Source organism: Panthera onca, chromosome B1 (assembly GCF_046562875.1).
Source record: "Panthera onca isolate mPanOnc1 chromosome B1, mPanOnc1 haplotype 2, whole genome shotgun sequence".
In the NCBI taxonomy this organism is placed as follows: Eukaryota; Metazoa; Chordata; class Mammalia; order Carnivora; family Felidae; genus Panthera; species Panthera onca.
This window is the reverse complement of record NC_138342.1, coordinates 203,139,480-203,160,557: the sequence shown is the minus strand read 5'-3', so window position 1 is coordinate 203,160,557 and position 21,078 is coordinate 203,139,480. Positions and strand designations below refer to the sequence as shown.

Genomic DNA, 21,078 nt, shown 5'->3' with positions numbered 1-21,078 from the left:
AGCAGGCTCTGTGCTGTCAGCGCAGAGCCCGATTTGGGGCTCGAACTCCTAAACTATGAGATCATGACCTGAGCCAAAGTCAAGAGTTGGATGCTTAACCGACTGAGCTGCCCAGGTGTCCCTCCATCTTATCTTCATCGAACTAATAAATGGGTTAGAAATATTTTTAGGCACTGGCCACCTTTTTAAAAACCCTGAACACACCGGAACTCCTTGCCCGTATGGCTTCAAGTTCCCTCTTGGAATATGTCAAGTAAGAGTTACAGAAATTCTGAATTGCACCAGTGAGAAAAAATTATGGTCTAATCACGATTAGATTTGGAATCCCGTCAAGTTTCTGATCAATCTGATAGAAATGTGTCTTATTTTCTTAAAATCAGTCATTTCACCCTCTGGAAATTGTTAGCTACCCTGTTAGCCAAAGTGTGTGTGTCATCAGAATATGCTTTTTATTTATTTTTTATTTTTTTAAGTTTTATTTATTGAGAGAGAGAGAGAGAGAATGAGAACCAGCAGGGAGGGGCAGAGAGGGAAACAGAGAATCCCAAGCAGGCTCAGCGCTGTCAGCACAAAGCCTGATGTGGGGCTCAGTCTCATGAACTGTGAGATCATGACCTGAGCTGAAACCAAGAGTTGGACACTCAACCGGTTAAGCCCCCCAGGCGCCCCTGAACATGATTTTCAACTTTTCTGGTGGGGGTATGGGAGATTCGGTGGTTGTAATTCCTTTGTGAATCAGGTAGGACTTGGGAGGACGGAGGAAGGTCCGGCACCTTCTGGCTCCCCGGGTGGCAGCCTGCCCTCCACTTCCCTCCATGTGCAGATTTCAGGTCGTCCTTCCCTGTGGACACAAGGGCTCGAGGGTCTGTGGTACAGCTTCCAAAACTCTGATACCGTGTCCCGTCTGTCACCGTGTCTCCCCTGCACAGCCGTGCCTTCTGCCCCTGGCCGGGTGCTGGCGTCGCGGAACACGAAGACGTCGGTGGTTGTGCGGTGGGACAGACCCAAGCAGGAAGACGATCTCCTCGGCTACTACGTAGACTGCTCCGTGGCGGGGTCCAACGTCTGGGAGCCGTGCAATCACAAGCCCATTGGCTACAACAGGTGTGGCCCTGTGGGGGTCCCAGAACTGCCGTGTGAGGGGACAGAATAGGAGACGCAAAACCAGACAGGAGCCGCTCAGGCTCAGAGCGGTCCACGCCGTGGCGCCCACGCCCGTGAGCCTCTACACAAAGGTCTGTTTCTTATGCCCACGTAAGGGGCGCAGGACTCCAGAGCTGACAGGCTGCTCGGGTCCCCAGGCTCGTGCCTGAAACGATTAGTGTGTTCATGACAGAGGAGGCTCCAGAACCTTGACTCTCCCGACACGGGAGCAGTTAAGGCTTCCCTTCCAGCGGGAAAGTTACAGTCACAACCGCGACCTGAGAGGTGTTTTATTTTTCTGTGTTGATTTTTTGAACTTTTAAAATTGCTTCATTCGCGTAAGTGAGAGCCCGCACTCTACCACCGATTGAGACAAAGCCGGGGGACGTCCCATCTCTGGTGCAGGGGACCTGGGCCCCTCCTGCCGTGGGAGGGAGCGTCTTCACTCCGGCATCGATGCACTCCCCTTTCCTGCCAAGGGTGCAGAATGTCAGACCCTGTTAGGCCCTCTCCAGGATGTGCTTCTCCAGAAAACAGAGGCAGCTGTCTGGCTCTGCACCATGGACGGGCGGTCAGTGATGGCTCAGCCATCTTTCCCGTTTCAGTCTTCTTAAGAAAGTAATAAATTGGAAAAGGCCGTGGCTGCGAAAGAAGAGATGCGACTGAGAGCATTGGTTAGATGTTATTTAGAGTTCATGGGCGGCAAATGCAGAAAGAGATCTCAGAACAAAGAAGTGAAAATAGCATTCTCAGGCCGGAGTTTTGTAGAAGGTCACACCACGTTCACAGGCCCGGTGAGGCCAGCGGTGACCGCTTACGCGGACCGGGCAGAGCGCCGGCCTGTGCGGGGCGACCCAGATCCTCCCGTGCCGTTTCCCGGGTGACACTTGCCAGGGGTGCTGGAGGAAGGGGCCGATGTCCCATTGCACAGATGGGCTAGCAGCCTCACCAAGGGGGAGGCACGTGACTAGGGGCCCAAATCTGTTGAGTGTGGAGGCCGGTGTTCGAGCCTCCCTTCCGTGTCCGGAACGCTTCTGCTTCTAAGCCTTCCACACGTGGGTTCTTTTAGATGAGGACTTGAATGCTGTTTCGTGATAGACGTGTGATTCAGACAGAACCTGGTAACTGGGGAAGCGAAGGGGAGGGGGGGTGCAGGGCACGTGGGCGACACAGAGGAAGAGGGGCGCTTAGGATCTGAGGGGCTTGCTTTCCGTTCCCCCAGACCTGTGCCCCTCCAGCTCCTGGCGTAGCGAGGCGTCACGCCGCCTTCCTTCCTGACCCCGCGTGCTGGTTTGCATCAGAAAGCTAAAACTGCCAGCGTGAACCCATGTATGCCATGCGCACACAAGTTGACTCAGAGTAACGTTGGCGTGTCAACAAAACTCAACAAAACGTTGGCGTGTCCCCCACGATTTGTACTCGTGCTGCGGGAGAGAGAAAAACGGTTCAGCCACGTAGTCGCTCCCCTGACTGGTGTCTCCCTCAGGTTCGTGGTGCACGGCCTGACCACCGGTGAGCAGTACGTGTTCCGGGTGAAGGCGGTGAATGCCGTCGGCACAAGTGAAAACTCTCAGGAGTCGGACGTCATCAAGGTCCAGGCCGCTCTCAGTGAGTAACCCGCGGGCTCACTTACGATTTCTGACGATACACAGTGTTACGGAATTTCCGAGGAATGTCGGGTCCGATAACACTTAGGTGGGAAATAGAGAAAAAAAAAAAAAAAAAAAAAAAGAAAAAAATCAGTTATTCTTTCGTTTTAAGGTCACTATTCTAATCTGTCAGTTTTTCCCGGGAAGGACTTCCAAACGTTACCATTTTCCTCTTCGAGTCCTTTCTACTAAACGAAAAGCAATCATCTACATTTTTATTCTGTGATGAGAACGGATCTTTCCCGGGTCACCTGTGTCTCAGGTGACAGAGGACGGCTGGGCGTAGGTCACCCAGAGTTGGGGGTGGGGGAGCAGAGACGTGTCCCTCTTCAACCCGGTAGGAAAAGATGGTCCATTTCCAAATGGGTTCAGAAGGGAAATACAAATTCGTGCTCACTTGAGTGATTCTGGCGTCTATAAGGTTCATCATCTCTGGTCACGGGGGGCACAGGTGTCGTTCATGGATGTGATGAGACGGCTCCTCGAGGCTTTCCCCAGAGGAGGGGGAGGAATCTCATATTTCAGCCATCTGGGTCAGATTTCAATAATTTATCGCCCTTGTATTATTGAAATATTGGAAGATATCTGTGTGCCTGTGTTATTTATTGGGGGATGTGTTTAGAAATAGCAATAAATACATACGACGGACGCGTCCTCTCTTCAAAGGAAGAGATGAAAACACACAAAGATGGGTCGAGTCTGGGCGCCACCCCCCCAACTGCTGCCTGCCCGCCCTTACCCCAGTGCAGGAGCCGCCCCGCGGGGCAGGGGGTGCCCAGGCCGACTCTGGGGTAACCCTTCCGCCCTGTGTCCCTGCAGCTGTCCCCTCGCATCCGTACGGGGTCACGCTTCTGAACTGCGACGGCCACTCCATGACGCTGGGCTGGAAGGTGCCCAGGTTCAGCGGCGGGGCCCCCATCCTGGGTTACTACATAGACAAGCGTGAGGCTCAGCATAAGAACTGGCATGAGGTCAACTCTTCGCCTGTGAAGGAGAGGATCCTGACGGTTGGTTCTTCCGGGTTCACGGGTCTCCGCTCTGCTTTCGCGTCCCGGGCAGAGTCCTTCCTTCAGCGACTCAGACACTAGATCACGTGACACGGAAGCAAAAGCGGGTTAAGAAAAGTTCGCAGTCTCCTGGGATCCTGTATCTCTAGAACTGGGCCTTAGGAAGCATTTTGTCCTGTGAAGCAGGAGCAGGTGCAGAGGCAAGGGGGCGGGCGGGGGAGGGGGCGGTTAGGGACACCGCCGCGGCCGGCTCCAGGCCCCGAGCTTGTCGCAGCGAGCGGCCGCGGGGATGTGAGGTTTGCGCCCAGCAGGTGTCAGTCAGGGAGTCCCCCTGCCCCTCCCCCCCCCCCCCCGCCCCGGCTTCTTTGTCGCGGTTTTCCTGAGCAAGGCTGCATGCCCGCCCCCGAGGGAGTCACTTGTCCAAACGCCTGTTCTGTCCGAGCGGAGAGAGTGGGAAGGACGTGGGTTTGGAGGAAGGAAGATCCGGGACCGAATCCAGACACAAACCCTCAGCAGCCCGTGGGCTTTCTCTTCTGACCTCTGACATTCCCACTCCTCGTTCGCACAGTGTAGGTCACAGGCTTGTGTGTGTGAACGTGTGTGCACAGTGCAAACACGTGAGCATGCACACATGTGCCTGTGTGTGCACGTGAGCATATGAATGTGTACGTGTATTTATGAATGGGTATGAGTGCACACATGTGTGTGCATGTGTGTTCACGTGTGTATGAGAAAAGCATTTACTTAAAAAATTTTTTTTACTGTTTATTTACCTTTGAGAGAGAGAGAGAGAGGGAGAGAGAGAGAGAGAGAGAGAGACAATAATGAGCAGGCGGGTGGGGGCAGAGAGAGACAGAGACCCAGAATCCGAGGCAGGCTCCAGGCTCTGAGCTGGCATCACAGAGCCCGACATGGGGCTCGAACTCACGGACCGCAAGGTGGTGACCTGAGCTGAAGTCGGCCGCTTCACCGACTGAGCCACCCAGGTGCCCGAGGCCGTTGAACTTGAAACGCACTCGCTTTGCAGGTCATCTGTTTTTAGAGACAGTATTGTCTGGAAACTGCCAGGCAGCGCTAAGGGTCCTGGTCAAGGCCTTCCCTCACGTTTGGGTACAGACCCTCGTGTGGCTGAGGTCCCAACCGAAGGGCCTCCAGCCGGTGTGCTGGGGACGGTGATGGATTGCGCGGTGTCACAGAGTGAGGACCTGGTCTGGCAGGGAGGCCTCGGGTCCCCAGCCTGTGGCGGCCAATGTGCCGGCGTTCACAGAAGGGACGGGGGCTTGAGGGCGGGCCCCTCTGCTCTACTGTTCACTTGCCTCTGTGCCTTCGTGTCTTCAAGCCCTCAGAGCCCTATCTGCCGGTGTGGGGGGGGGGGGGTCATCACGCCGCCCCTGTAGGCGAGGTTATGCAAGGAAGGAACAGGGCAAAGCAGGTGAGGTCCCCTGGAGCGGCCACATGCGGCAGGGGCATCCGCAGCCCTCCCTGACCTCACTGCACAGTTTACCGACGTGGACCTTCCCTCAGGGTTCATTCGTGAGTCAGTCATGAACGGAGTGCAACACAACGCTTATTTCATGCGTTAACTTGAATAATCCGCGTAGGTGGATGGCTTGACAGAAGGCTCACTCTATGAGTTCAAAATCGCGGCCGTCAACCTGGCGGGGATTGGGCAGTCGTCGGACCCCAGCGAGCTCTTCAAGTGTGAGGCGTGGACCATGCCTGAGCCTGGTACGAGTCCCCTCTGGGGCCCCGAGTGCCCTGCGCATGCATGGGGCTGGCCAGGGGGCGGGCGCTGCGGCGGACAGGTTTCCTGCGTGGGGGTGGGTAACACGTGTGCCCCACCTGCGTGCACCTGCTCTGTCTGTGAGACAGGCTGCTGGTCCTGAGCAGCGATGTGGGCTCACGAGCCATCGCGAGGGTGGCCGCAGTGCTCCCCGTGCCCCATGCACGGCTGTGGGGCCGGCCGGACGCCCCCACTCCCCCCTCCACGCTCCTCCCGGACGTTCTCGGACAAACGCCGATAGAGACATTCAGTAGGCAGATTAGCGATGACCATGGTGTGAAAAAGTAGTGTTTCCCCAGGGCGGCGGCTGTGCTGTGTGGCCGGCGTGTGCGTGCATGGGCATGGGGTATGTTCCACTTTGCAGGTCCTGCCTATGATCTGACGTTCTGTGAGGTCAGGGACACGTCGCTGGTCATGCTCTGGAAGGCGCCCATGTACACGGGCAACAGCCCCATTTCTGGGTATTTTGTGGACTATAAGGAGGAAGATTCTGGAGAATGGAGCACCGTGAACGAGGCAGCAACCGCCAACCGTTACTTAAAGGTGACCGTGTTCCTCCGCTCGCTCGCTGCCTCGCGGGGAGGGTGACTTTGGTCCCGCTGTGGACGGGCTCCGAGCCACCAGGCGGCCGCCCGCATAGCTCGGTGCCACCGTGCACGGTCTCCACTACTGGTTTTTTGCGCTCCAGGCCTTGGAGTTCGTCCGAATAATTCAGGATCGGTCACAGACTCTGCCCGAGACACGCACAGCTTTAGTACATTTAACAAGATTGCACTGTTCCTGCTCCACATGTTTCTATTTTTAGCACCTACGGTTTGCCCGTCACTGGGGGCAGTTGTGACCCTGGTCTTTGGAGCAGGAGGCCACCTGGCTGGTTTGTTCCCCAGCTGCCCTCACCCAGGGGTTTTCGTCGCTTGACCGGGGTCTCCGTGGCGTGGCACGTACACGCCTGTACGTAAAGACCACACCTGAGTTGTGTCCCCGGCTGCACCTTCAGACACGTAAATCGGCATCGGCCTCTGGGAAGCAAGCCGACAGTGTAAAACAAGATCGGGTTCTTCTGAATGAACCGATCAGCTTCTAAGGATCTAGCAAAACAAATGACTTAGGTATACTTTACTTACCAGTGTGGATTGCGGTACACATTACCTCCGTATGTGCGAAAGGAAAATGATTTAATCTTCATGCCTCCAAATGATGGGATATCTTGAGCAGTTAGCCCTCACCGTGAAAATAATATTTCGTCCCATAGAATCGTGTTAAGTATGAACCTCAGGTTGCAAACTGGAGGTGTGATTTTAATTCTGCTTTGAAACATGCAGAGAAAAAAGAAACAACGTAGCAACATTGAAGAGTGAGTGTTTGCTCTTGCAAAGTAAGGCTGGGAGTGATCCTCAGCCTGTCTCACCTCTGGCCTTCCTTGATCCTTGCGTGCAGCCGTTCTAGCTGGAAAATGAATTGCTTTTTTAAAAAGCAGGTTCACGGTAAAATGTGAAAAGTATAAAGTCTGTGTCATTTGTCGACTGACGTGGGGTATTTTCTCTGTCTTCCCAAGGTCTGTAACCTGCACCAGGGTAAGACCTATGTCTTCAGGGTCCGGGCCGTGAACGCCAGTGGGGTGGGAAGGCCGTCGGACACGTCTGAGCCGGTGCTGGTGGAGGCCAGACCAGGTGAGACTGGGGCGCGTAGCGACGCGAGGCGGTGGCCGGGCTGCGGGAGGAGGGGCGCGCGCTCTGTGTCTGTGGGAGCGCGCGACGGCTGGGTCCTGTCGCAATGCTGGAGCAGCTGAGCGGCAGACAGGAGCGCGTGTGTCCAGCCAGCCCCGTGCCCTGGCAGACCCTCGGGTCAGGGTGGGGTGCCCCAGGCCACGTGGCAGAGTCAGTGGCAGCTTTACGTGGAGGAGGACCGCAACCGGCGGGGATGACGGTGGTCTTCGTTTCACTGCTGCCTCTGGACCAGGAGCTCACGAAGCCGTTGGTACTGCTCGTGGTTCCAAGTAGCCAAAGCCCCGTGGAGGTGGCCTCTGAGGACGAGGTCGGTGCACAGGGCACGTGGGGAAGGAGTGTGCTCGAGCCGCAGCCAGGGGGGTCGGCGGTTCCCCTCCCTGCGGCTGGCTTCATTTCCTTCTGCCACCCGGCGTTCCGTGCCTCTCTGTCTTCTCGGAAACCGGTGATCTATTCGTACCTGCCCAGACTGACGTGTCCCTGGTTCCCGAGGGGCCGACTCGGACTGGCCTGCGATGGGCCGGGTGTCCACCTGCTCCCAGAGTAGCCAGAAGTCCCCCCCCCCCCACTGCCCCTCAGGGAAGGAGAGCAGAGAGGGGGGCCCGTGTGTGCCCACGGCTGCCTGGGCCCCTAGCAGGGGTGAGGGGCCAGATCTGAGAGAGGAAGGGTCTTCCTGGCCGACACGCTCTCCACGGCGGGACTGGACGCAGAGAGGGGGATGGACGGAACGCCCAGCGCGCTCTGCCCTCTGCTCCCGCGTGGTTTGCCCTCCGACGGGTCCGACTCAGCGTCCTCGGTGACCGTGGAGAGCAACCTGATGAGTCGGGGTAAAAGGAGCCACCCCTCCAAAAAAAGAATCCTAAGGCGTCTAGTTGTGTCCTCGCCCTTCAGGCACGAAGGAGATCAGTGCGGGTGTGGACGAGGAAGGAAACATCTACCTGAGCTTTGACTGCCAAGAAATGACAGACGCCTCCCAGTTCACTTGGTGCAAAGCCTACGAGGAGGTTGGAGACGACGGGAAGTTCAGGATCGAGACGGTGGGAGACCAGTAAGTCCGCTTTGGAGCTGGTCGCTGGGACTCCGGGGGACCGTCACAAACGGTAACGTTTCCTATGCTTCTTCCCTTTCAGCTCGAAGCTGTACTTCAAAAAGCCGGATAAAGAGGATTTAGGAACGTACTCCGTGTCCGTAAGCGACACCGACGGAGTGTCCTCCAGTTTTGTGTTGGATGAAGAAGGTAAGGTCCACGTGACGTGGGCTCGCCTGGTTCGGCGTGTGACGCTTGGAAAGATTGACGGCAACACAGGAAGGACTCACTTAGGGAAAGGGCGTGTGCCGGGGGGAGGCTGGGGTGCGGGACATTTACAGAAGCAAACCTACTGTGGGACTGAGGAGACTCTGGAGCTTGTAGTCCGTCCGCCATGTAAATCACCGGCCCAGGACCTGCTGCCTTTATAGCTTCCCCTTGTGCTTTTTCTTCTCAAGTTTATTTATTTATTTCGAGAGAGAGACAGAGGGAGTGAGCAGGGGAGGGGCAGAGAGAGGGAGAGAGAGAAACCCAAGCAGGCTCCGCGCTGTCAGCACAGAGCCCGATGCGGGGCTCGGACCCACCAACTGAGATCACGACCTGAGCCGAGACCAAGAGTCAGATGCTCAGCCACCTGTGCCCTCCAGGTGGCCACCTCTTCCCTCTTGTGCTTTTAACGTTGGGTTTTGCTACATTTCGGAGGCTTGCAAGCAGGGAGGGGCATATTAGCAGGTAAGTCCGTGAGATTGATGCAGGGGACACGTACGGAAGATGCCCCCTTCCCTCCCAACATTGAATAATCAGGACGATAAAAGAAAACATGCATTTTCGGCGTGTGAAATAGGGTCCGGCCAGCAGAGTCAACCTCTCGCGCTCTCCTAGGAGTAGGAGACTGAAGGAGGAAATGAGCAAAGTCTGTTCGGGCCACGGGGCTCGGGGAAGGTGGTCTCAGGTGGGCTCACACACCCGACTCCGCTAGGCAAACGAGGGAGCCTCGGGAGGCGGATTCTTGTGCTGCCTGGGCTTCGGTCTGTTTGTGTCCAGCCCTTGTCCGCCGTACGTGCAGTTCAAGGTCAGCCTTACCAGGATGTGGGGTGAACTGTGCAGTTCCAGACAGGTTTCTTCAGGTCCTTGAAGCTTCTGAGTCCCTCCGAGCCCTCTATTAAAATGCCTCTCGCGCCTGATGAGCAGACCGTGCGGCCACCCGTGGCGTGGTGGCCGGAGGCAGTGTGGTCCTGAGGCAAGCTGACCTAGAGTGGCCGTCCGGTGTGGGTAGGCGGGAGCGGCCTGGGCCCCCGCGGGGAGGCGCCCCCTGCCCCTGACGTCAGGCCCCTGCGTGTCCAGTGCAGGTGCTGGGAAGCCTGGTGAAGCAAATGCAGATTTCACCAGACCGAGCAGGACTCCAGCGGGGGGCTCTGCACAGCGTCTGCATGTGGGGTCCTCACTCAGTGTGCCCGTGCCCAGAGACAGGGGCACATCCACAATCTGCTGCAGTGCCTTTTAGGCTGCCTTTTCTGACCCAACTCAGTGGTCCTCAAACCATTCAGGCTCCAAACACCCCTGGGTAACCCTGAAGAGTGGTCTGTACCCCCTCGGCACCATCGTTAAGCTTCTAGATGGCGTCTTTACTCTTATTTTATTTTTTAAAATTTATTTAACGTTTTATTTATTTTTGAGACAGGGAGAGACAGAGCATGAACAGGGGAGGGTCAGAAAGAGGGAGACATAGAATCTGAAACAGGCTCCAGGCTCTGAGCTGTCAGCACAGAGCCCGATGCGGGGCTCGAACTCACGGACCGCGAGATCATGACCTGAGCCGAAGTCGGCCGCTTAACCCACTGAGCCACCCAGGCGCCCCTCCTTTTAAATAGTTGCGAATGATGCTCATTTACAGCGTGTTCTGTAACGTGTGTGGACTTTGGACGTCTGTCTTGTGGATGAAGCTGCAGGTTTTGCCCATTTGATTTACGGGGATTCCTACCCTTAGACCTCATTGGGAAGCCAGGCCAGCCGTCCAGTCAGGAGCAGTCCGACTTCATTGTTGAGTTCAAATCAGCGTGTTCACACATGCCTTCGTGACCACGGCTGCCTTTCTCAATTCTCATTGAGGAGGAAGGAGAGAAGGAAAGAAGGAAGCAGGGAAGAAATGGCTGAGAACCTTCAGGGTTTCTTAGCTTGTCCTTGAGACTCGGGAGTGATGCATTTTTGTTTTTGTTAACTTGTGGCAATAATACATCACAGTGAAATCGTGGGGGGGGTGGGTCGAAGCATTTGGAAGAAGGCCATCTTGCAGGGGGAAGAAAATCACAGACCACCCACCTGTCCCCAGCCTGCCGGATCCACATTAGGATCCTATGGAATTAGAGGGTCTGGAAATGGATCTCTGTAAACCTCCCCTCTGCAAGCCGCCCCCACCCCAAACCCGCTGTCCCCAAGGCTCTGCCCTCACACACCCCACCGCCCGTCGGGACCGGGTTATTAAATGGTGAGGATCTCAGCCGAAGAGAGTGTTCGAAGGTGGCTTAACTCCGACTCGTGCTTTCACTTCTGGTTCACATTTCTTTTTTTTTTTTTTTTTTTTTTTTTAATTTTTTTTTTTTAACGTTTATTTATTTTTGAGACAGAGAGAGACACAGCATGAACGGGGGAGGGGCAGAGAGAGAGGGAGACACAGAATCCGAAGCAGCTCCAGGCTCTGAGCCATCAGCCCAGAGCCCGACGCGGGGCTCGAACTCGCGGACCGCGAGATCGTGACCTGAGCTGAAGTCGGACGCTTAACCGACTGAGCCACCCAGGCGCCCCTCTGGTTCACATTTCTTACACCACCCCAGATTAAATCTCGGTGATGTCCCATCTCCGCTCGATTGTTTATAAACTTCTGAACGTACAGGGCAAAACCGACGCGCGTATTTTTCTTAATTTTAGAGCTTGAACGTCTGATGGCCCTGAGCAACGAAATCAAAAATCCCAGTAAGTGAGCCCGGGACCCTGCAGGCTGACGCAACCGGGGGAGGGGGGTGTTCGTTGCCGCACGGAGCTCACGGCGGAGCTCTTTGGGGCAGAGCGCCTTCATTTCACGCTCCCAGCTTACAGGTGTGTCCCCTGCGCACTTAAAACAAAAACGAATTGGTACCGTAAGTCGTAGAAATTTGTATTGCATGGAGAGTGGTTAGAATTTGGGGCTTAGCGTAGCTGTTCCTAATCCAAGTGAGTGGGTCAGATGGCACCTTCGGTGACTGAGTTACACTGAATACAGAGATCCATACATTGGCAGCCGTCGGATCAGCCAGGAAAGCGAGGCTGTGCCGACGGGCACACAAAGCTCGCACGGCACGCCTTCAACTACAGCAGGCTAACGAGGGGTTTATTTTTATTTCGGGTTTTCATAATCCAATTCAGTACTCCTGGGCTTCGCGTTCGCAAAAAATTTAATAACTGGGATTGATATTTTCCACCAATATGTAGCAGTTTTTCTCATAAGGATTCATGCGTTATTGACTTCTGATTTCTTTTCTTCCTGTAGCAATTCCTTTGAAATCAGAATTAGCTTATGAGATTTTTGATAAGGGCCAGGTCCGCTTCTGGCTCCAGGCTGAGCACTTATCACCAGATGCCAGCTACCGATTTATTATTAACGACAGAGAAGTCTCCGACAGCGAGGTGAGTTCATGTGTGAGTGATCTGGGGCTTTGAAGAGGGCCAGGTTTTACTTCAGTAGGTCAGTTCCTTAAAGTCAGTGTTCTGTGTTTGAGCGGTAGAATTTGGGGTGTAGCAGGTTGGTGAGATGCCCGTGTGATGGCTGATTCTTGGGATGTTCAGAGATTGGCCTGGGCCAGAGAAGAGATCGGAAGCCCTCTGAATCCCAGCCTGCCAGCATTAAAAAAAATGACACGTTATATTTAGAGACGTTGAGCCTGTTTTTTTAATTTGTGGATGTTTTTTTATTTTTGAGAGAGAACGAGACAGAGTGTGAGCAGGGGAGGGGCAGAGAGAGGGAGACACACAATCCGAAGCAGGCTCCAGGCTCCGAGCTGTCAGCACAGAGCCGGACACGGGGCTCGAACCCACGAACTGCGAGATCATGACCTGAGCCGAGGTTGGACACTTGACCGACTCAGCCACTCAGGCACCCCCCCCGGAGACGTTGAGCCTGGTTTTATCAAAAGGTCCAGGTGACACGAGGGACGTGGGAATATCCCTGATGGATAGGTGTATTTATTCTCGATCGTGGTTTTGAAGGCATGCATTTTGCAACATGGCCGGCGGGCCCCCCTCCCACAGAGAACTTCCCGTATCAGGCACCTCCTGGTAAATCTGTTTCTACACCTTCCCTGAACTTTTAGGCTGCTCTCTGTTATGGCAGATCTGGGCAAAGACCAGCAGAATCGCCAACAATGGGTAGTGTGCTGGGATTCGAACGCTTTTACCGTTGTTCTGCTTTTCATTGTGTGCAACGAATCCTACAGTTACTCTAAATATTCCTTTTCTGGCTGTGGAACCTTGATTGTGTTTCGACGTATTTCTTCTTGTCTAGTAACTATAGTTCACCTGGAGATCCAGCTAAAGGAAAACCTTGCCCGATGGGCCCTTTCGTTACTGTTGCACGGAAAGCTAGGGGACTGTACTTCCTCTGCTCTTCCCCTGGATGCTCAGTGTGAAGTGTCCTTGGTCCGTGTACCATCCTACTAACCCCTGAACGCCTCACCCCTGTGTGTGCTGCACACACGTTCACGGGGCGGTTGAAATGGGGGAATCACTGTAGCCACGCAGGTGCCTCTCACCGGGCCCCTCACCCCTAGTGCGGGCATTGTGTCCGGTGGGCGTTTGGTAAATCTCATCTGGTAGCGTGAGCGGCTATTGGGCAGAAATCCTGAATGGACAAAGAGCATGTGATTTTTCTTCACCTTGAAAAACAGTGACGTACGTTAGAATCGTAGACGTGGGAGGATCGGCTGACAGATAGCAGTATTTTCTTCCTGGTTGCAAACAAGCCAGAAACGTGACTCTTGTCCCTGGGAGAGTACGGCATGATGAAGGAATTGGAGGCATTTTCTTCGAGCAGAGATCGTGCCAGGAGGTGAAAAGGAAGTTAGTGTAATTGCACTTTGTTTGAAGAACATCTTTTGATTAACGTTTCCTACCTGCTGCATAGACCTTGCTTTAAAAACTGATGTCTTTGCTGCGTGGCTAATCTTTTGGAGTAGGGCTGAGCTGTTTCATTGGTTAATTAGCAATCCACAGGTGACTTTCCCATGTGAAGATTGATGTTATTTTGCGTAAGTCACATAAAAGCCTGTATTTATGGCACCCGGAAAATCGTTGAGCTTCATCTGGCTGCATAATAGCGAGAAGCCTAATGAATTCCTAAAACCTGCCCAGATACCACAGTGCGGAAGCCGAGAAAATGGAAACGGCTGTTGTATTGTTAAGAATCTGGGGGGTGAGAGTGCCGTGTTTTTGCTTCTCAGACTTGACAAGGAAGCTCCTGGAGTCCCCTCGCTTACAGGTGTCTGAGTGTGCCCTTACTTACAGGCCTTCCCCTCCTCCTGCCCCCCGCACCCCCCCACCCCCACCAGGAGTGACTCCACATTCTGTGATCAGTACCGCCTCTTACCCTGGCCTCTCTCTCCCGGAAAGCGATCTGAAGCCAGCCTTTCTTGCTCATTTCTGTCTCCCCGTCACGTTCCACAGACCAGCGTCCCGTCTGGACACGGCGTAAATGACCTCAAACAAGCACATATCGTGTGCCGTATGTCTGTGAAATCGCACTGCAATTTCTAACTATGAAGGTGGTTTTTTAATGTTGACTGGAAGTCAGGGCCGAGGAGTAGGTTTGATTCACTTAAAACCTACAAGGTGTATTTGATGAGCCGGGACCTGAAGCCTCATCGTTAACCACTGAGAATGTGGTAGTCGTCTTTGTCTCCCGCGGGGTATGTCTTGCGAATCATTTTTGATGGTCCCCCGGAGCCAGCCCAGCAGTAGGGACAGAGAAGTGAGGTGAGCCTGCCCTCCTGGAGGGTCCCCTGGAGCTGGAGGACCGGGTCCCTCAGGGGAGGACGCAGGGACTGAGAACAGAGCAGCAGGGCCATCTGAGCTCAGGGGCAGCAGAGACTGGAGAGGCCCAAGCCGTTAGGAAGGCGTGGGGAACGGGGGTGCCCGGGGTGAGTCTGGGGGAGGTGGGCGGGGGACAGGCCAGCCTGGTGCTGCCTGTGCTGAGCGCTGGCGGTTTGACAGCTAGATGCCAGGAGCCGGAGGGGAGCGGGCAAAGACGGGGGCCTTGGCCTTCCTGCAGGAGAGTTTAGACGGTGCCCGATGCTCCTGGAGATGCGCTCACCGGTAAACTGGGCAAAGTTGCTGTTTTGCCAATAGCTGTGTTCTGAAGTCTCTTGGGACACAGCCATTTGGAATGCTGAGGTGTCAGTGTGGTCTCAGAGAGAGGACAGCACCGTGGAAATTACACGCGGTGTTTGTCAGAAAGTGAGTCCTGTTTCTCTGGCTCCGTTCACGGATGTTTTAAGTCATGTTTATTTATTTTGAGATGAGACAGAGCAAGTGGGGGAGGAGCAGAGAGAGCGGGAGAGGGAGAGAGAGAGAGTGAGGGCCAGAGAGAGCGGGAGAGAGAATTCCAAGTGGGCCCTGAGCTGTCAGCACAGGGCCCGACGTGGGGCTTGAGCTCACAAACTGTGAGATCACGACCTGAGCTGAAATCCAGAGTCTGATGCTCAACTGACTGACCGCCCCCCCTCCCGCCCGCCAGGCGCCCCTGTTCACAGGTTTTCTGTTAAGTTACCTGCAGACAGAAATTCTAAACTCTTAGAAAGGGGCATGTCAGGGAGCGCACTTTCTAGGGGGCCAATGGGGTTTCCTTAGCCTGCTGCCCGCGGGTCACGGGTGTTTGTTCTGTTCTCCTGGCTCGTGGGCCTCCCCCTCTCAGGAGCGAGGTCATCATTCAGGTTGGAGAGTCACTGCCACAGTCCCAGTGGGGCTCAGCCTAATGAGAGGACGAGAGCCAGCAGGGGCCGTCCTGTAGGTCACCCTGGGCACGCGGAGGTCGAGGCCCTGCCGTGAGCAGCATCTCTAGGGAGGAGCCCCAGTGCCTTGGTGCCGTCCTTTCCCTGCTGATTCTCTGCATCGGAGACGACTCATTCTTTGGATGTGGTCCCCGCACCTCCGTGGCCCTGCTTAGTTTCAGATTCCGTGGTGTCCGAGGTGGGAATAAGATGGAGTCCGTTAGCCACCACAAAACGTCCGCGTGTGTCAGCTTGTCACGAAAGATGAGAGCAGCGTGAAAGGAAGCCGGGCTTCGGGTGGGCTGGGCAGCACGGGGTCATGTCCCCGGTCGGACGCGTCGGTGGGGAACTACGCTGCGGTCAGGGACCACCGCCAGCTCAGCGCCGTAGACGGCAAAATGAGCCGATCGGCACAGGCTGACTTTCTCGTCGAGAATCCCCTACATGCTTGTTTGGGCGCTCACGTGCCAGGTGGAAAGGGTGAGGACAGTCCTCGCTCTTGAGGATTTACCGTCCAGCCGGACGGGCGGACAGCGAGAGGACATCTGGACCGGGGCAAGGTATGGCCCTGTAGGGCAGGCGGGCACTGCGGGGATCTCAGGGGAAGGCAGCCCGCCGATCCCCAGGGCTGTTCAGACAAGTGCTCCCCACACCAGTCTGAAGGGCATGGGGCCGGCGGTCAGCTGGGAGCATTCAGAGGCCGTGTCGGGTCGTGGCCTCAGGAAGGACTCGGGCACCAGGTGCCAGAACTGCCAAGGCACGCACAGTTCCTCCTCACTCCTCCAGAAAACCTCTGCCCGCCTGACACGCAGCTCCTGTGGCCCTGGTCACACGGCAGCCTGGGAGCCGCAGGCCACGCGGTGCGTTGCTGCTGGCTCCCCGTGGTTTCGTGGTCAGCGTGGGGTACGCTGACATCCACACCGTTTCGTCCCTCCTGCGTGTCTAATTTTCTCACTCTAGGCGCCTGTTCTTGGGAGTGAGCCTTCCTGGCGTCGTCGGCTCCCACACAGAACGCGGGCTTGGTCACCGAGGGGACGTTTGTGTCCCCTTGGTGGATGTGCCGTTCTCCAAGAGGTTTAGTGGATAAAATTTCATTCTGTGTTTCTGTGTACGTCCCAGTCCCCGAAGATGCAGTAGTGACATTATGCCACTACCTAACGTCAGGGATCAGACCGGAAGACGGAATTTCACTGTAGACCTCTCTACTTCCCCCATTGCTTCCAGAAACACAGAATTAAATGCGACAAAGCAACGGGCATTATCGAGATGGTCATGGACCGATTTACTATCGAGAACGAAGGCACCTACACTGTGCAGATTCATGACGGAAAAGCCAAAAGTCAGTCTTCTCTGGTTCTCATCGGAGACGGTATGCAACACTATTTTTGTGTGCCTGTAAAAGAAAATTCAAAGAAAATTGTGTTGACCATACAGAAGCAAACATCTTTCATTTCTTTCCCCCTTAAATACTGAATTTAGCATTCAAGGCTATTCTGGATGAGGCTGAATTTCAAAGAAAGGAGTTCCTCAGGAAGCAAGGTATGTACTTAACCCGCCCCCAGCACGAGCCCCCAACAGACTCAGTGTTTTCTTTTTTAAAAAATTTTTAATGTTTATTTATTTTTGAGAGAGAGAGAGAGAGAGAGCACGCAGGAGAGGGGCAAAGAGAGGGAGACACAGAATCCAAAGTAGGCTCCAGGCTCCCAGCCGTCAGGACAGAGCCTGATGCAGGGGTTGAAGTCACGAACTGCGAGATCATGACCTGGGCTGAGGTCAGACGCTTAACCAACTGAGCCACCCAGGAGCCCCCAGACTCAGTGTTTATTTGAATGCTTCTTTAAAGCCAATTCTGCTCAATGCCCAATGACTAAATGCTATTTTAAATGACCGCGATGTTAGATGGTTTTTATCTGCAGAAATTTGGGTGTTTTTCTGTTTTTTGCACTTTACATGGATTTCATCTGTATTCTTTTCTTGCTTCTACCTTTAAAAGTCCCGGAATCTACTATGTAGTGTTCATACTTCTGTCACTGCGAATCAGGGACATGATCAGGGTAACCAGAGGTACCCGGGCTCTGTGGCCAACCTGCAGACCAGCTAGTCTCTCCTGAGCCCGCTGGTCTCCTTACAGTCCCACTCCACCCCCCCCCCCCCACACACACACACATTTTCCATCCCTCTGTGGTCTGGCCATCCCACAGCGACATAGTCTCCCATGGTCCCCCATTCAGTCTGGGGCACCATGCCAAGTACGAGCTGGATCTCCAGGCCACTCCCGTATGCTAGACCTGAGCTGGTGTTTTGGAGGCCATGACCTTGAGCTTCTGGGGACCGGGGCTGGTCAGAACTCAGTACTTACCACGTGAATGATTCGGGGGGTGGTGATGAGGAAAGGGTACATCCATCAGAAATGTCATCTCAGTTTCAAACAGAAAAGCTATGTTCTTCTGCTCAAAATGCATCACAAGTATAGATAGACACACACACACATATATGTATATGTGTGCCTGTGCGTGATATATATGTGTGTGGGTGTGATATATATATGTGTATATATGTGTGTGTCTATATATGCGTATGTGTGGGTGTGATATATATGTGTGTATATGTATGTGTGTAATATATATGTGTGTGTGTGTGTGTGTGTGTGTATATATGCATTGCGTGGGTGTGATATATATATGTGTGTGTGTGTGTGTGTGTGTATTTCTTCCCCCTTTTAAAACTTTTCTATTTTCCCCCCAGGCCCTCATTTTGCTGAATATTTGCACTGGGATGTTACAGACGAGTGCGAGGTTCGACTTGTTTGTAAGGTGAGGACTGAGCTCCAACAAGAAAGTGGTAAGGTGTCGTCCGGGGGCCGGCAAGAGCCCTTTCGGGGAAGCGTGTGCCGTCCGTCCCAGGACGCGAAGAAACGCCGCACGTGGGCGTGCCGAGCGACTTTGTGTCTTGTGGACGTTGTGGTCTTGCACTTCCGTGCCCGTCTCTGCTCTTTATGAGGGGACTGTGGTGTGGTGGCATGCCAGGGAAGTCAAGTGGGCCGTTTAGAAGATTTAAGATCTTGGTGAGTGAACTCAGGGACAGTGTGCCACGATGACATTCATCCGGTGATTCCCGTGCCGCTCACGTGGTTTCTTTAAGAAATAAAAGGTATGTTTTGGGAATAAGATGCTCCTCACGCTTTTCTTTAACAATTGAATAGTAAAGTAAGCCTTAGTTACTACTGACTATACAGAGCTCTGTTTGGGGGACCAGACTTTAAGGAGCATCTCCTGCAGGACTGGCACTATCATAGGTGCTGGGGAAGATCGATAATGCGGGGTTTTGTTCCTCAAGCTACTCACAGACGAGCAGATGAGAGAGAAGGTAAACAGAGAATTTCAACAGAGTGAGGGTTTTTGGGGTGGACACTGGAGGAAGACCAGGAATGGTCCAGGGGCAGTCAGGTTGGAGAGACTTCTCCAGGGAGGCCCAGGGCACGGACAAAGCAACGGAGCTCGGAAACTGCCAACTTGTGGATATTCGGAGGCTGGGCGTCGTGGCAGATGGTAAGGCAGGTCCTCAAAAATTTAATGTAGAATTACTGAGGATCCGGCAGAGAAAGGAATTGAAACCAGGAACTCAGATAGGTACCTGTGCGTCCGTGTGGACCGCAGCATTTTTCACAACAGCCGAAGGAGGCAGCCAAGTGTCCGTGGGCAGATGAATGGGTTAATGCAGCGTGTGTATCCTTAATGTGGAGTGTTACTCATCCTTTGGAAGGAAGGGCAGCCTGCCACTTGTGACAACATGGATGGACCTTGAGGGCATTGTGCCAAGCGAAGTAAGTCGCACAGAGAAGGAAGATACCGTACGATCTCACGTATATGTGGAACCTAAAAGAACTGAGCTTACAGAAGCAGCATGCAAGGGTGGTTGCCAGGGGCTGGGGGTTATGGAACTGGGGAGAAGTTGGTCAAAGAGCACAAACTTCCAGTGGTAAGATGAGTAGTTCGAGGGCTGGTAAATGGACAGCATGGTGGCTGTAGTTGGTAATACCATATAACACCCTTAAAACTGCTGAGGGTAGATCTTCGAGTTCTCAACCATAAATATACAAAAAAAAAAGGTGATTATGTAAGGGGATGGATGTGTTAATTAATCTCAAGGTGGTGACCATCTCGTAGTAGTTGAATATATCGTATCATCACGTCATATCCCTTAAACTTAAATAATGATATTGTCAACTGTATCTCAGTGAAGTCGGGAACAAAGAGTTATGGGGTGAAAGCAAAGGAAAGTAGGATAAAGGATGGAGCGGCATTCACCTGAGGAGGTGAGAACGGGCGACAGTCAGGACCACGGCGTGAGGGGCCGGTCTGAGGAGGTGAGAATGGGCACTGTGTGCTGGTGATTTCAGTCGTCAGCCGGTTGTGCACCTGGCCTGATGGGTTGATGGAGAAGGAGCAGGTGGGCCATGCAGGTGTGCATCCGTGCAGGGAGCTGGCATTCGGGGGGGGGGGCAGGAGGAGACGGGTGATAGTAGGGTTGCTGGGGTGGCGGGGCAGGGGCACCAGGATGCCGGCTTCTCCACGTTGCTGTTGTCAGATGAGGGGCCGGGGTAAAGGGGAGGCCTGTGCTCAGGTGCAGAAACGTGCAGGGCGCTGACATGCGGCAGGGGCACAGGGCCCGGCGACAGGGGGCATGAGGTAAGGACGGTCTGCAGGAGGCAGCCGCGTGAGGGCCGTGGGCGCCCTCGGTGCATTCCCGGTGGGCCTTGAGACCCCATGCTTACCCCGACCTTTCCTGTTCATCCCCACTCATTGTTGGTGTTGGCGACTAATTTGAAACTAGAGGCCCTGTTCCTGGCTCTTTTGTGTGTGTAATAACTGAGGCTAAAGTTTTGATATTTGACACACTCGAGGTTGTTATAGAGCTATTTCAGAAAAATTCCTGGATGTCTTTCTTCTCATAGTGAGTTTCTTACCCCGGTATGCTTACAAGGAAGACACAGAGACAAACTCATTAAAAACATTTTTTTTTAATGTGTATTTATTTTTGAGAGAGAGGGAGAACGTGAGTGGGTGTGTATTTATTTTTGAGAGAGAGGGAGAGAGGGAATCCCAAGCAGGCTCCGTGCTGTCCACACGGAGCCCGATTAGGGACATGAACTCATAAACCGCGAGATCATGACCTGAGCCAAAGTGGGATGCTGAACGGACTGAGCCGCCCGGCGCCCCCACCTCATTCTTAAAGTACAAGAAGCTGACGGGCACCGAAGTTACAAGTGTCTGGTCAGCAAGTGGGAACAGTAGGTATTTACAGGGAAACTCCACAGGGTCCCCGAGGACGGGCCGTTTACTTCGGAAACAGGATCAGAAGAGCAACAGTGTTTTCAGATGATTGTCAAATGCAAAGAAGGTGTGTATCTTCAAAGTTTTCGACCCCAGCAACTGCCCAGGTCTGTTCTTCAGACAGTCAGCAGCTCTCGTTGGCCAGCCGGGGCAGAGGGGCTGGTGGTGGTTGGGTCATTGTCTTTTTCTGATTGTGGGCATTCAGTACCCGCCTCCATGGGCGAAATGGGAATTCTCCTTCTGCGTGTACATCTGCTATCATCCCAGTGGTATGTGCCTTCACATATAATCCGTGAGGACGATTCACATTCCCTGACCAAAGCGATTTATAAGTGTTTAAACACAGCTGTTGGAGAAACTGAATACATATTAACTGGGATTTGAGTATTTTGCAGTTTA

At 53.9% G+C, this 21,078-nt stretch overlaps 1 protein-coding gene across 3 annotated transcripts in view; it reads left to right on the top strand.

The window, feature by feature from the left end:
- MYOM2 (myomesin 2) overlaps positions 1–21,078 on the top strand; it is a 74,595-nt gene that overhangs the window by 40,136 nt on the left and 13,381 nt on the right. For all 3 annotated transcript variants that reach the window (XM_078445223.2, XM_078445224.2, XM_078445225.2), the window contains 13 exons: positions 930–1,104; positions 2,630–2,751; positions 3,612–3,799; positions 5,401–5,527; positions 5,947–6,125; positions 7,138–7,252; positions 8,198–8,354; positions 8,437–8,543; positions 11,259–11,303; positions 11,857–11,993; positions 16,571–16,715; positions 16,826–16,885; positions 18,092–18,159. In XM_078445223.2, the coding sequence (XP_078301349.2) occupies positions 930–1,104; positions 2,630–2,751; positions 3,612–3,799; positions 5,401–5,527; positions 5,947–6,125; positions 7,138–7,252; positions 8,198–8,354; positions 8,437–8,543; positions 11,259–11,303; positions 11,857–11,993; positions 16,571–16,715; positions 16,826–16,885; positions 18,092–18,159 (1,625 nt within the window). The remainder of the gene's footprint in view (positions 1–929; positions 1,105–2,629; positions 2,752–3,611; positions 3,800–5,400; positions 5,528–5,946; positions 6,126–7,137; positions 7,253–8,197; positions 8,355–8,436; positions 8,544–11,258; positions 11,304–11,856; positions 11,994–16,570; positions 16,716–16,825; positions 16,886–18,091; positions 18,160–21,078) is intronic.